This window comes from Mycteria americana, chromosome 16 (assembly GCF_035582795.1).
Source record: "Mycteria americana isolate JAX WOST 10 ecotype Jacksonville Zoo and Gardens chromosome 16, USCA_MyAme_1.0, whole genome shotgun sequence".
NCBI lineage: Eukaryota > Metazoa > Chordata > Aves > Ciconiiformes > Ciconiidae > Mycteria > Mycteria americana.
Genome location: NC_134380.1, coordinates 3,639,821 through 3,655,883, shown reverse-complemented (window position 1 = coordinate 3,655,883; position 16,063 = coordinate 3,639,821). Strand labels below are relative to the sequence as shown.

The 16,063-nt window shown below is 53.9% G+C and overlaps 1 protein-coding gene across 1 annotated transcript in view; it reads right to left on the bottom strand.

The window, feature by feature from the left end:
• Positions 1-12,244, bottom strand: part of HS3ST3A1 (heparan sulfate-glucosamine 3-sulfotransferase 3A1) — a 39,605-nt gene extending 27,361 nt beyond the window's left edge. The window contains exon 1 of the mRNA XM_075518870.1: positions 11,391-12,244. Coding sequence (XP_075374985.1) covers positions 11,391-11,965 — 575 coding nt within the window. The 5' untranslated portion in view covers positions 11,966-12,244. The remainder of the gene's footprint in view (positions 1-11,390) is intronic.
• Between the last annotated feature and the right edge of the window lie 3,819 nt (positions 12,245-16,063).

Genomic DNA, 16,063 nt, shown 5'->3' with positions numbered 1-16,063 from the left:
TGCACAACAAAATCCCATTTCCTGCCCTAAGGAGGGTCCAGCCTGAGCCAGACCCTGCTACACTTGGGAACAGCGAGGTGGGAACCAGCCACCCTAGCTCAAACAAGGAGCAGCAGCAGCCAGACAAGAAACGCCTTGGTATTTGGTGCGAGGCATTTAATGTCCAGGCTTTCATACCTTCGCCTCTTTGCTACAAAATGGAGAGATTGCTCCTGGCAAGCTGGCGTTGCTGGTCTCCTTGGAAAGGCGAGTGTTGGCAGAAAGTTTTCCTTCCAGCAGCCCCAGCACAGAGCTCTGCGCTCCCCCCTCCCCTCCAGCCTGCCCCGGGCCTGATCCCCGGGGAACGCTTCCCCCTTGGCTACGTGACCTCCTGCCTCAGGAAGCGGGACCGGGAGATGCAGCCATCCCTGCTGCATCTCTCCTGGGGCACATATCGCCTTCCAGCCATCCAAACCCATGGATGGGCTGGGTTTTTTTGTGCTTGCTCAGAAACCTCCAGCAGCCCCGTAAACCCAGGCAGGTTTGCACAGAGCAGAGGAGCAGGGCTCACACCCTCCATCCAGGCAGCAAAACCCTCCAGCAGACGGGCAGAAATGAACAGCCGGGACGGCAGTCAGACCTTAAACCACTCCAAATGTTTGCAAAGCAGCTCAGCTCCTGGGGCCGGGTCGCTGCCAGCCCCTGCCTGCTGCCACTGCACAGAGGGAGCAGCCTCGGGTACCTCTAAGGGATGCTTCAGAAAGTTCAGCCGTGCTTACCCAGCTCTCACTAGCCTGTAAGTGATACGAGATATCTTTCTTTTTTAATTTGCATCTGGTATGAACTAACACAGTTACACAACACGTCCAGGCTCTTCAGCACAAGAGCTGACGGGGTGCAGGCATTTGATGGTCATTTATACCGAAATTACCCAGACCATGGGTGCAAAGCGCAATGCTCCCTTCTTCGCTATCAACCACTGGCCATTCGATGCCAACTGGAAAATTCATCCCCTTCCACAAAGTATATTTCTAACCAAATAACACCGACCATATTTCCCCCCCGATAACAGTTATGGGAAGATGAGCCTCCCTGGGTCACCCCGGGGTCCCCCGACCCACGAGCTAATTCCTGTGCCAGCAGCAGGAGTCCCAGCGGCTGGGTCCCCAGCCAAGGCTCAGGGACTCTCTCAGCTGGACTGTGCTTCTGGTCCCTCAAGCTTAACAGCTCCTGATGCACCTTTCTTTGCTAAGCACTTCCAGAGCCCTTTTAGAGTCTTTTAGCCAAAAACCTCCCGTGGCAGCCGGTTTCACAATTTAATCTCACGCTGTTTGAAAAAGTCCCTATTTCTGCTTCTTTCCAACCTGTTGCCGATAGTACAGATGGAGACACGAGAGGGATGGCCGCTGCCGTCTCAGCCACCCCATGAAATCTCCCTCTCAGCAGCTTCGGGACGCAGGCTGCAGTCTTTAGCAGGAGAGTCTTTAGCAGAGCTCAAGAGCTCCCTTCCTGGGAGAGTGTCACAGCTCACGGCCACTCGATAATACAGCACATGAGTGCAGGGAAGGAAGAAACGCAAGATGGACAGTGAGCACCCAAGGAGATAAAGACGCAACTAAGTGGACTTGCAGACGCAGCCAACCCTGCGGCAGCAGGGGAGCTGGAGGAGCGACGGCCCCCAGCCCAGAAGCAGGTGGAAAGGACTTTCCCAGCGCTTGCTAAAGCTGTGTCACCTCTAACACGTTGGCAGAGCAAGAAACCCGGTAAACCCCCATGAGTTAAGGCTGTGGGGAGAGCGGGTCACTGCCCCCGCTGCCCCGCACGCAGCCGGGCTGGGGAAGAGCGAGCACAGAGGCACCAGTGCATCCATCTGCACCCGTGCCTGTGCCTAGCATCTTCCTCCTCCTCTTCCTCCGTGTGGCCCTGCCCTGCTGGGGAAGCTGGTTGGGACAGGGCACACAGGGCAGCCAGACGTTGGTGGAACCAACATGCACAAGCCGGGTCTCCCGGAGCCCTGCACAGGAGGCAGCTGAACCAGCTCGTGACCAAACCATGCTCCTCTCACCCAGCTCTGCATGTCACTACCTGTGCTCTGCTTGCTGCATGCAGTGAGATTTGGCTTTCTGTTTTTTCCTTCTTTAGAGATGATGAAGGAGCTAACAACCCTCATCACACGGGTACAAGACTGATAAATACCAGGCAAACATTTATAGGCAAATATTAATATTCACACAGTGCAGTTCAGCAGTGCAAGAGGGCAGGAATATTGCACAACATTAGCTTTATCCCTTGCTGTGACACACAGCTTTTGCACAGAGAAAAAAAAAAACCCAGATCATCTTGCAGACCAGAAGAAAGATCACTTCCCAGCCATCAAAAGCCAACCGCCCCGAGCCCCGTGGTGGGTCTCTGCCAGCAGCACAGTGCCCAGCAGGTCTGTGGATGGGGAACAAAGACGACTGGAGCCAGTTAAAACTGCAGAGTTAATTTTTAGGGGCAGAGACTAGAATTACCTGAGCTGGAAGTTAGCCCGGACGCGGGGATTAGCACCCTCAACCCTTGTAAGAGGAGTCAGGGGAACTTTCCATGACCTTCAGCATGAGGAGCAGGTTGAGGAGCAGAGCAGCACCGGGGGGGATGCGGCTGATGCCAAGGGAAGTTCAGCACACGCTGAACACCCATCACCAATGCTTGTACCACACAGCTTCCCTTCCTACCATGGTTAGAGGAGATCAACAGCGGCATGAAGCTAGTTGTCAAGAGGTTCCATGTGCTAAGCCTCCCTCTGCCAGAGGCTCTGGGTGCTTTTCTGCCCATTTCCCCACTAGTCCTCCATCCTACCAATGCTGCTGATGGCCATGGCTCTGAACTAACCCAGGGACTGGCTGCCAGACCCAGGCAGGACAGCCATGCCACAGCTCTGCCAACGCCTCCGAACAGCATAGTTTTGGAAAGCAAGAAACGCCACGGCTGAGGCCACTGACCCAGAGCTTGTGGCTCAGAGGAGGGAGATGTCCCTCCCTTCTGGCTTTGGCACATCATGCAGCCTCTTTCTGCCATCACCAGTTTTACCTATGCAAATCACAGCGCGTTAATGGCACAATACTAATTGCACCCAGGGTAACCCACCGCTCCCGCCATCCAGGCCTGGGGACCTCCCATGGGCACAGGTCCAGGGGGAGCAGAGGAAAGCCATGCCTTGCTGCACTGGGTGACCCGGGGTCCTCCCAAACACCTTTTTATTGAGGCTTAAAGCAAAATTTGGCAAGGCACAACCTGGAGTCCAGCAATGCTTGAGACCAAAGGGATTTAAGGAGCAGCCAGGGAAAGGACTCCAGAGCCAACAAAGTCCAGATGCAAAATGGGGAAAGCAGCATCTCCAGCTGGCACGTTATGGGGGCTGCGAGCACATCAGCACCCTGAGGTTGCTGATCCTGGAGCGTGTTTTTGGGGGTCTCAGCCAAGCCAGGCCACATCCTTGGGCACATCCTTGGGCTCTCTGCACATCGCTTCTCCTGGGCCATCGCATCTCCTGCCTTTCACTCGCTAACCCTGTGCCAGGGGCGTCAGGACACAGAGCTTCCCCCAGGTGGGAAATCCAGATGTTTCCTCACTTGTTTTATTCTGAGCCAGAACATGCCAACACTTGGGAATTTCTCCCCAAAAAGGGCTTTCCAAACAGTCCATTTCAGACAGTGCAAAAGTGTTTAAATAACGTCAAAAGATTCTGGCATATGGTACTCAATGTTACAATACAATACCATGAAAGCAGAAATGAAATGTTAATGACAAAATGCAACACTTGAGAGCCCAAAGATGCACACGTGAGCATACACACAAACCATCAGATAAACATGCAAGTTAAAATAATTGGATTTGATATTTTCCCATAAAAGGCTTCCCCAGAGAGCACGGGCTGCAGGAGGGAGCCCTTTTCCAACGGGCGATGTCAGAAAAAATCAGCCTGGCTTTTTGAAATTTTCAGCAAAAGAAGATCCCACTAGAGAGAGAGATAAATAAATAAATAAATAGCCAGCTTCCCATCACGACGTTGCACTTAAACCTGAACATCTCTCACCAGGGGAAGGTGTGGGAAGGGCAGTTGTGGTCAGACCCGATCCAACTGTTCACATCCCAGTTTCCAGCCACTAGCTGCGCTCGGCAACTGGAGCCGAGCGGTACGGCCGGGGCAGGGGAGGCTGCTCCATCTCCTGCTCACAGCCAGGAGCTAGGCAGGATCCCGCTGAAGCTGCTGCGCTGGCATCCACAATCTGCACGGCTATGTGCAAGGAAGGTGTCCGGATGCCTGGAGTTGTCCAGGTGGGGTTTCCTTACGCGACACTTGGGCATGGCTGCTCGACAGTGGGGAAAACAACCACACGAGGTTTCCAAAGCTCCCCCAGGGCAGCGATGGGAAGCTTCTCCTCTATCTCCCACCAGACATACCTGGCAGCAGCCTTGAGTCTGGGGGAGTTTGAGCAGGATCTTTATATCTCTGCAGCAGATGGTGTTGCACAGAAACAGCACGTTATGAATCTCCTCACTTCCAGGAAGCAAGAAGGATGGTCTTGCCATGCACGAAGGGAACCGGCAATTTCTTTTGCTGAAAGATTTCCTCCTGCAGAATCACATCATTCGATGAAAGAAATGCCAAGAATAATTCACTTCCTCGAGCAACTCTATTTATATTCTCACTGCGGGCAGCGTCCTGCTCACGTAGCCGCCAGGGAGTTGCAAGGGCTCAGGAGGGCGCAGTTTGGAGGTTAGCACGTTTAACTCCAAACCATGAAAAACTGAATTTCCCAGGAGGTGGATTATGCAGGAGACAGGCAGAGACACCAGCCACTGTCGCAGTCCCTGGGATGGCCCCAGTCCTACAGACCTTGCATGAACAGCCCCACTGACCCACACGGGGCTTTGTAATGGGGTAAGATCCCAGTATCCAACCCCAGCAACGCAACTTTAACTGCAACCTAATCCACTTCCCTTCCATAATACCTGCACATAATGAGAATCTGCAAAGATTTATGGCCACAACAGCCACCCCTGCTCCCCCTCGCCAGCCTCTGCTGTTTCCCTGCGAAAGCAGTTTGGGTTACCTCGATATTCTCCAGGGGAAAAGCATAATTAGAAGCGCAGGAGTTTTAATGCCTATGTCAGGGAGAGTGCTCACGGGAGGTTATTCTCAGGTTTTCTGATCACTTGTTGTTTGCTCTGAACTCTTTGGAAAGGTACCAGCTCTCCTTTCCCTCCCCAGACCTAACCACTCTTATTATAGACTTCAAAAGGTCAGGGTGAAATCCTAGCTCGGCTCCGGTGAACAGACATATTGGTGGTGATGGTGCGGCCAGAGCATGGCCCTGGACCCCAGACTCGACGTAATTGCTCCCAGGACCCCCCCCAAAGGCAGCAGAGCTGATGGCAGGAGGACAGGCTACGCGCATAGGTGGGGATTTGCAAGATCCAACCTTAAAGGAGGACTAGTGGTTTAAGCGGGGTGAATCTGCTGCTTCTCTGAAGAGTATCACAATTTTTGCCATAAATGGGCTCTCGCCCCAGCCAGCTGAAGCTTTGCACTGCTTTTCACGAGACCTGGCTCTATGAATTTAGCTGACAAGATCTTGGACAGTCAAGGCCATATTTTCAAGATTGCTCAGCACCAGCAAGCAGGGCCAGAGGAGCCCCGGTTTCCAAGCGCCCCAGGTCCAGGCAGAGCCATGGGGTGGACAAGAAAGGTGCCAATCCCCTCCAGCCTCCCGTGCCCCAGCGACTGGGGCGTGGAGCAGTACGGAAGAGGAGGATGGAGTCTATTGACTTCTGAACCTCCCCAGTACATCCTCGTGCAGACCACAGGAGCCAATAAAATCCTAAGTACTTATTCTGATGCTTTCTAATTGGAATGGGGTTGATATCTCCTTATACGCCAACTCAGCAGCTCACCCCATCATCAGGAACGGACACAAACCCTGGATATGAACTTCTCCATTAACAGAAAACAGAAGCGATACATATAGATGCAAAATGCTTAAAAGAACTACCAAAAATAATAACCCTTTGGGGTTATTTAAGGAGTAAGAAGGGAAAGAACCCAGCCCCAGCTCTTTGCAGTTAGATCTTGCTAGGGGTGTGTGTCTGGACGGTGCCATCCCTGGACGGTGCCATCCATCAGGTGTGCACACTAGGTGGCACTCCACCTCGCCACCAGAGGACAGCGACCCAAAGCTGTGCCAAGGCTGCAGGACCTCTGCCAGCAGCTCTGGTGGGGTTCACCGGCTTTGGGTGTTATTTAACCCACAACATAGCCCGACAAGCTCAGATTCCATACAGCACCTCATCTCTGCTCTGGAGAGAGGTGCTGCAGAGTCACAACCCTGCTGTCCCACCCCTGCAGCACAGGGCAGTGATTTCCCTCCCACTTTACAGATGGAAAAACTGAGGCACACCAAGACATCTCCCCAGCAGTAGGGTGCCAACCTTCAAACTATTTAAAATCTTTACCAAAATGCCTCGGAGTATCTAAGTCCAGATCATGCACAAAGGCAGCAGAAAAGCACATGAGCACCAGAATCAGTTACCATCTTTTTGTAATAGACTCAATGACCCCAAGCTCTGATCTCATCAGCATTTCTAATGAGCTCCTTCTCCCCCTTGCTCTTCCCCAGCAAGGAGAGGTCCCTTCAACCACCCATAAACCCCCCTCATCCTCCATCTCCAATGACTCCTTGGCCAGGAGACCCACGCTGCCCAACCAACCAACACACTCTCCACCATCTTTGTGCCTGTCTCAGCCTATCTCCACCTGCTGTTTACAGTGAATTACCTGTGCTTCGGGGCCAAGACCATCTTTTGTTCCCTTTTTATACAGCATCTGGCACCATGAGCTCAGTACGGGGAGGTATCTGATTACACAGCTAATAAATAAACAAAGACCTTGATCCTCTTCAGCATATGGTTGTCCAAGGCTGCAATTTCCAGAGAAACTCTTGCAGGCTGCGCTTGATGCTATTAGTAATTCAGATGTGTTTGGGAGACGAGATGTTCCCAGGACAAGGAGCAGACGCTGCTAAAACAGACCTTCCTGCAAGCAGGCGTGCACACAGCAGGGAGCGGAAAATCCAAACCAGCTCAAACGCGATGTCCAACAGCACAGCCTATGTTCTGGGCTGGGCATAACCTGACCACAAGTCAAAGACCTGGTGTTTCTTGCAGAGGCTGCAAGGACGGCTGAAGAAAGGTGGGGGAGAAGATCACTTTAAGGCAACTACTGCTACAGCATCTCCCTCCCGCAGGGGCTTTTTGCAACAAGGTCTTTCCTCCTGATGGTCATCTGCTCCTGCTCCACCTTTCATGAATTGTACTTGCTCCCCCAAAGTCTCCCCTGGCATCACCCACACACTCCTGCCCCCCACGCCTACGCTCCCATCCTCGCTTCCACGCTTACAAAGCAAAGCACTCACAGGCTGCTCTGCTGAATTATGGTGACCACAAAACCCGTGAACCTCCAGGCCATCCGCTGCTACAGGAGCGGCCCAACTCCTCCATCCCCAGGGCTCCGATTTCACCATGACTTGAGGCACAGAGGATGGGAAACGGCACAAGGTGGGATGCAGCTGCTTACAGCTGCTGCAAGCACGTCCCCCCCTAAAACAAACTTCCTTTTCCTCCATCCCAGACCTCTTCAGCAACTGAGACGTTCTCTCTTCCCTTTGACTCAGAAACGTCAGTAGTTGCCTAGATTAGAAAGAAGAAGAAGAAAAAAAAAAAAAAGCCTTGGAGAAAAATCCCAAGAGGACATTAATTAGGAGATAGAACTCCCCAGCTCTGGAAGCATCGGGGAGGAGTGATACTCCTAACCTGATGGAGTAACTTTGAATCATCTTTCATCTTCCCCTGGATCGGGTGTAATCTAATGACATTAGCTTGGCTTCGCTCTAGTGAAATTGGCATCGGTGCTACAGAGGCAGGGAGATTAAAACACATGAAATAAATGTTCCTGGGGTGACTGACAGTATAATGACATTCCAACAGGCAGCTCAATCAGCGCGAGACTAACAAAGGATCAGAGGGAACCAGCCAGATTCACAATATCACCCGCAAATACAGATTTTTTTATTTTTTTTTTTAATCCAGACATTTTTTTTACTTGACTGGCTTAGCCCCTATTCTTGGAGTTTTCCCCAGGCTGTATACAGCTGTATTCAGGGTGGGGGATGGCAGTTGAACTCTATTAAAACCCATGCTCACCTGCTATTGAACTCTGTTAGCTCAATAGCCTTGTTCAGGGCTGGAGCGGAGATTTCTGTGCTGGGAAGTCAATGCAAGCATTGTGGGCTGCCCCCTCCCTCCTTTTGTCCCCGTACGAAGAGAGGACTTGCGAACCCGAACTGGAGAAAGCTGCTTTCGGCACGCAACTTCCCTTGATATTCAACCCACACACGAGCACACACGGAGGTGTCACGCTTACCAAATTAAATCACTCAAATTGTTTTTTATAAAATCAGCCTCTCGGTAGGACAGCTGCCTTCTTACCCAGGCACAGAGCAGGCTATAAGAGGCGAGCGATTATTCCACTTGATTTAACGGACAGCGTTTGCGATTGGTTTCGTGCGTTGTGTGGCACCCCAGCAGGTGACAGGACTTTCACGTGCCAAGCCTGTGCCTCGCAAGCCGCTGCCCTACAGGTACCATCACCTAACCGGCCGCTTCGGGAGCATCATCCTGCTGCTGCAGCCACGGCTCAGCCCCTAGCCAGCCTCACACCGTATAACAAGCAGCTCTCATGGGAGCTGCTCTTTTGTTTCCAGGAGGAACCAGGGTCCCCCTCATGCCCGAGACCCCGCAGCCACCCTGCCATGGTCCAGGTGTGGCATCCTTGTGACAGCCCACCTCCATGCTCCAGTGACAACGGCATCGACCATCAGCCGCGAAGGCTGGCTGGCTCTCCTCCGTTTGCCAGCCTGTATCGCTGCAAACAGCCAAGAGCTTCTTGTTCCCTTGGACAGGGTGCTCGCTGCCCGCGCCGGCTTCCTGCGGGCGCTGAAAGCAAACCCAACTGTTTATACCTTGTAATGATGCTGTTTAGTCTGACTGCTGGGAAACAGAAATGCACGTGAAACCTAAGACTCTGATGCCAAAGATAAGAAATCAGGACCCCTGGCAAACATCTGGCCATTTCCCCAGCACTGAACCCTCATCAAAGATTACAGCAAACCCGTGGAGAGAGACAGATATTTTTTTAAATGAGTATTTATAACAGGCTGGTAACTGGTTACCAGCAGGCTGACACCGCAGCTCTGCCATCACGACAGGACTCTGTGTGTTAATAAAGATTACTCATACAAGCAAAGCCGGCAAGATTAGGTCTCAAAGGAATAATCCCATACAAAGAATTCACTGTACCTCAGCCTCCACAGGGCTAATAAAAAAAAAAAAAAAGGTGAAATTCAGTACATCAAATACCAGAACAAACAAACTGCAGCAATTAATGGGAGAGCTCATGTACCAAATGCTAAAACATAACGATTACACAAACAGCCTGCAGGGCAGCACCTCCAATGAGTAAGAGCTGCAAGATCAAGACCAAACCTCTGGAAAATTAAATCCCCTACACCGAGGACTGTACTATGCCCTAAATGCCTGTGGCTCCTCCTCTGTCTAGGTCTGCGCTCCTCGCTCAGGCACTGTTTCCAGAAGCGGGTCTATCCCGCTGCCATCTGCTCCTCAAGGCTTCGAGAGCATCTTTGATAAATGAGCTTTTCTGCATATCCACCATAAATTTCCGTAGATGCCACCCCAAAGCCATGTGTTTATTTTTCAAAGTCAAGACTTGATTAAAGTTCTTGAGGTTTTTTGGATTCGTTTTTAATGTTTCCTTTCTGATACAGGGTCAGCATGTGGAAATTGGATACGTGCACACTAAAAATATAATTCTGTAGACAGCTTCAGCCCACACGAAAGGAAATCTTTCTTCTCGGAGAACCCACACTCTGCCGCCTGCAAAAACCCGGCGTGTTTCTGACACTGGCGGATACACAAGGAAGCTCATCACTTCCACGTGTTAAGACTTTTACATAAACACTCGGACTGTCAGTACTATCCTACTCCACATTTCAATACTGTCACCGCAAGCTGAGCCAAAATCATCCTCTCTTCTCTGCTAATAGCTGGGCTTAACATGAAAGTAAAACAAGCTCTGGGGGTACCCGAAATCCTCTCCTTTTTGCTTGTTCATTCAGGAAAGCCACAAACACAGACACACTCTGCGAAAGAGCAGTTTCGCCCCCACCCTAACCGATCCTTTCCATAGGAATCTGCCAGACGACGCTCCTCTATTAACTTTAAAACACACAAGGAAAACATCTAAACAACACTAATGAGAATCCTGCCCCTTGGCTTTTTTAACATTTACCGTCTTGTTTTAAATGGGATACCTTTTATTTGGTTTAATGAAACACTAATTAATTGAAAGAAGAACCCCATCTACCTTTTTGCTCATTTCTTAGGTAAGGTGAGCGCATGGGTTGCGCTCCTGGAACTGACATTTTTGGTAACTCATTACTAGGCTGCTGAAACACTTGCATGGGAAATACGTTTTTTTTCTCCACACTGAATATAGGAAAGCTGCCTTTAACGGCTGCATCTCTGCGCTGGGAGTTGCGGGAGGTGCTTTGCAAGGGGAGGCAGCTGAGGCTGCGGGGCGGCTTGACTGGGACTTAGAATGAGCCACAGGTTTTGCAAAGCCCCCCGAGAAAAGCCAGGGAGCAGCAAGATGTTGGGGGGCCTGTGCTCCTCGGGGAAGCGGGGGGGAGAGGGGCTGGGATGCTCTGCCTCAGCATCCCCGTGCCGTCCCCAGGCAATGGGCACTGCTCCCCCCATTGCCTCCCCGGCCCCCGCAGGCAGCGCCCCGGGCTGCGGGCAGGCACCCCCGGGGGGACCCTGCAGCGGGGCAGGAGGGCTGGAGGATGCGCTGGGCAGCGGGGCTGGGCGTCGGGGGGAGAGGAGGGGTGGGGGATTAGGGACTGGGGACGGGGTGGCGGGGAGCAAGGAGGAGGATGTGGGGAGAGAGGGGGGCTGGGAGATTTGGGAGCAGGAACGGGAGAACGGGTGGAGAGAGAGGATGGGGGAAGAGCGTCTGGGGAACTGGGAAACGGAGACGGGGGCTGGGGGAAGCGAGGCTGGGGGATTTGGGGAGCGAGAAAAGGATCGGCGGGTGGGTCTGGGGAGCGGGGACGGGGCTTCGGGGAGCAGCGATGGGGCTTGCGGGGGCAGGAGGGGTCGGGGGAGCGGGGCTGGGGGCCGGGGAGACGCGGGTGGGTGGCGGAGGGGCTCCGCGGCCAGCGGGGGGCACTGCCGGCTCGGCCACGGCCCCGGCCCCGCCGCGGTGCCGCCGCCCGCCCCAGCCCGTCCCGTACCTGTACCAGGCGAGTCCCCGCTCGTAGTTGCGGTCGAAGAAGTGGGGCTCGGCGCCGACGGCGCGGACGTCGGGGTGCACCCGCAGGAACTCCAGCAGCGCCCGCGTCCCCCCCTTCTTCACGCCGATGATGATGGCCTGCGGCAGCCGCTTGGTGCCCTCGCCCAGCAGCAGCGTCAGGGTGCCGGGCGTGCCCGCCGCGCTGCCCCCGCCGCCGCCGCCCGAGCCGCCGGCCCGGCTCCCGCCGCCCCCGGCCGGCACCTCCTCGCCCGGCGCCGCCTCCTGCCGCCGCCGCCGCTGCTTGAGCCGCTGCAGCAGCCGCTTCCGCCGCGCCGCCGCCGCCTGCCAGGGGGGCAGCTCGGCCGAGCCCCCCAGGTACCCGCCGCCGCCGCCCTCCTCCTCCTCCGAGGCGGCGCCGGCAGCGATGATGGGTCCGGGCAGGGTCTGGCAGCGGTCGGCCAGGCAGTAGAACACGTAGAGGGACATGAGGAGCGAGCAGAGCATCACCAAGAACTTCTTGAAGATGCTGCGGGGCAGCGGCTCGGCGGCGGGGGCGGCCGCCGCGCTCACGGCCATGCTACCCCGAGGCGGCGGCCGGGCGCCTTGGCCATGCTCCGCGGCCGCCCCCCGGCGCGGCCCCTCCGCGCAGCGCTCAGCGGTGGCGGGGGGCTGCGCGCTGCCGCACCCCCAGCGCGGGGGCCACGCCGCGGCGGCGCCTCAGGGGGGCATCCCCGGCGGGGCGGGGGGAGCCGCCCCCGCTGCCGCTCCGGGGCCGGGCGGGGAAGCGGGGCCGGGAGCCGCCGGGGCCGGGGGGGCTCGGCGCGGGGCTCCCACGTGCAGCGCCCGCCGCCGCAAACTTCGGCGGAGACATCGCCGGGCGCGGGGCGGGGCGGGGCGGGGCGGGCGGGGCGGGCCAATGGCGCGGCGGGGGCGGGGGGCAGAGCCGCCCCCGGCCCGGCCCCGGCAGAGCCGCCGCGGGGTGCGGGTGGTGGTGGCGCGGCCCCGCGGGGAAGCCGCTTCCGAGCCCCTTCGGGTGGAGCGGGTGCGGGGGTGCCCGGGAGGCTGTCGCGGGGGGTGCGGGGATGTCCCGGGAGGCTGTCCCGGGCGTAGAGGGATGCGGGGGTGCCCGGGAGGCTGTCCCGGGGGGTGCGGGAGTGCCGGGAGGCTGTCCCGGGGGGTGCGGGGGTGCCCTGGAAGGCTGTCCCGGGGCGTGCGGCGATGTCCCGGGAGGCTGTCCCGGGGGGTGCGGGGGTGCCCTGGAAGGCTGTCCCGGGGCGTGCGGCGATGTCCCGGGAGGCTGTCCCGGGTGGTGCGGGGGTGCCGGGAGGCTGTCCCGGGGGTAGAGGGGGTGCCCCGGGAGGCTGTCCCGGGGGGTGCGGGGATGTCCCGTAGGGCAGAGAAGAGATCGCAGTTCCCTACAGCTTCTCTCTAGACGCTGACTTACTTTCCAGCCGCCCGCTGGAGCTGCAGTAGCAAATCCACCCCGCTGCCCACAGAGAGGCTCATTTGTCAGCCGAACTCCGCAGGACTTTTCCGTTAAGCCTGTACAGTGTGATAAGACCGTGATGTCCGTCTGACCGCACTCTATCCACCTCACCTTTCTGTCCATCCACTCAGGTTTTTGAACTACCTCCCCGCCCCCCCCCCCCCCCATCTCTCTGTTACCTGAGCACAAACTCCTGATTTGCCCAATGATCATATCCACCCCTACATACACAAATACCTTTACATGGAAGCATAGACCCCCTTACAATCAGTGAAACCGTTGGCATGTGTGTAGAATACATTTGCAGGATTACAGCCAAGGGTTACACTAAGCACTGCACTGAATACAGCACAGAAAGACCTGAAATCAGACTTTTCCCCACTCACTTGAACAAATTACCCTTAGGCTGGCTGCAGAATCTGGCCCGCAGTTGGTAAGAAATATCTACAAACACAACACGATATTGCTCTCAGAATTTGCTCTTCTCCTTTGAGAGTCCGTAAAATGTGGAAATAGCTATCAGCTTCATGCCTCGGCTGCCTGATTCTAAGGGCTTCATTATTTCATTGCCTGTGGGAATGTCCTTTTAATTTGAAATGTTTGTCATAGATTATAGAATTTTTAAACAAACTTGCACATGAAACACTTGACTTAGATCTTGTTTTTTTCCCCTCTGTTTGGTGTGGACCTAGCTGAGGAATTAAACTTCAACTACTTGGAAATAAAGCTGGTGTATCCACAAATTATTAAATGAAAAGGGGGGGAAAATGGCAATGAATAATAATCAGCCATCTGCAGAGCTGGCTGGCTAATAAAAAATGTGTTTCCAAATAGTAAACAGGCCAAAATTAATAACAAATGTTATTTGCAATGAATTATTCTATTAGATCTTCTCCCAACTTTATGACATTTTTCCTCTCTAACAAAGAAACTTATCTTGAATATATGGATTTCCAAATCCATACCCACCCCAGCTGCAACGCAGCCAGATCCCTTATCTAAAATTAGTGAGCGTAATTCCAACTCGGTATGTTTGGTGACTTCAGGATACTGTAGCGTTTCAGGTATTTCAATGCTTCAACATGTAAGTAGATGCCTGGTGTGATTTACAAAAGGCTATAAGCAAGTTAGGCCCCTAACACCTCTAGGCAACTACTTACATCATTAGGAACCTAAATGCCTTTATAAATCTGTGCTGTGATCCGAAGCTCATTGAAGTCAATGAAAAGACTTTGCTGACATCAATGGGCTTTGGAGTGGGCCCTGTAGAAGGAGCGTGATCAATGCAAAGTGGTTTGACTTCTTTATGCTGGTTGTTATGATACTTTTTTCCTAGACACTTAGAACAATGCTACATTTTCTGTTTGAATAAATGGTCATTTCAAGCAGAGAAAACAAGAAAAGAGAAGCGAAATTGGTGTGAAAGAGTGCAGAGGGACAAGGTGTGTGTATCTGTGGTGATCGTATCGCAGGGCTCACATTTGCTGCTTTTTTCCTGGAAATATTGGTGAGAATCTCAGCTTTCCTTTAAAAAGTCACTAGTTGCCTAGGGAAAATATGACCAGAGTCTATTTTAAAAAATTCGGTGTCTAGAAAGCAATAAGCCAAATATATCTGTATTTAAAACAGCCTTACAATATTTAAGGCAATCTTGTGGTTTTTTTCAGAACCTGACTCATCGTTTCTGCCTGCTGGGGCTGAAGACACCGGTGGCTCCGACAGCCAGCAACAGCTTTCTGAGAAGGAAGGTATCTTACCTGGTAGAAAGGGCAATACAGGGAAATAAAATAGTGAACAGTTTCACCCCTCTGTACCCCATGTTGTTGCGGACTCTGCTAGTACAGCTGCAAATATGAGATTCCATAGAGTTTATTAGCAGACTGGTTTTGTCCTTATTTTTAGATGAGTTTCTCTCGGTACAAAGACCGTTTGGTGAACGCTGTACTATAAAGCCAGAAAAATTGGGTGGCTGACGTCATGACATCCAGTTCTGAGAATTTACACCTCTTATCTGTTTTAGCCCTCATGCAAAAATAACCCTTCTCAGGGATAACGTGGGGTTTTTGTAATAACTTAGAGGCTTGGAGCAAAAGGTGCTTTCCATTTTACTCAGCCTCTTACACAACTGACTTAACATTTTCAGTGCAGCCTCTTTCTTTTCCCCTTAAATTCCTGCTGCATTGATTGATCTACCTATTTCAAAGCCTTTCACTACGCCCCATCGCAGACACCAGCGCGCCTTTCCCAAAGCCTGGCAGCAGCGGGGTGCCTCGGGGTGCCAGGATCCCCCGGGGTCCAGGGGAGCTCCACGTGCCGTGGCGGGCACGTGGGCATGCGATCACCCTCCCCGGTGGGCTGGCAGGGCGGAGGCGAGCACGGCCATCCCAGCTCGCAGGGCTGCACATCGTGCCCATGACTCACGGCTCCCTGGCACCGGCCCCGCTGCTGGCGTGCACTCAGCCCGGGGATGGTCCTGGCAGGCTCTCCTCCATGGTCCTGTTTGCACTCGTTCCTTACCTTGCTCCGTTGTTCCTTTCTCCTTTCATCTATTTATTATTTTATTGCTTGCTCCCCTCCTGCCTCCCCCACGAGGAATGCTCTGCTGCACAAATCATTTCTGGTGCTACTTCTAAGAGCGAGCAGGGCTTTTCTTCCAGCATGGCTGGTGCCAAAATCCCCCTCCGCTGCCAGCAGCAGGCCATTAGCAAGGTTTCCTATTCCAAATGGGCTCTTTTGGGATGCCCTTCTTTTGGGGTCCCTTCATGGGGCACTGAGGAAACAGACCTGCTTACCAGGAGAGCCCTTCGGCAAGCGAGTCTGCAAAGGCTTCAACTCAGCAACCCAAATCCTCTGTCGCATTGGCAAACAAGAGCTGAAGACTTCGCTTCCACCATCCGATATTTCCAGGTGCTCCCGTACACTCCCGTCTTGAGAAAGTGGAAGGCTTCCAGCTCAGATGCCTCGTGCATGCACAGCCTGCACCAGCCCCACTGGGACGGCTGTATTTTTTCCCCTTTCCCGGTGACCCGTAGCGTAGATGGGATCAGGGGTTAAACTGGGAGTATGGTGGAAAAGGGACTGGGGAGCCCGAGGCTAGCGCAGCTTAACAAGTGATTATAAGGTCTGAAGGCAAAGGGAACCGCTGCCTGTCAGGAAGCTGCTGCTGAAGAAAACATCCCATTGTACCG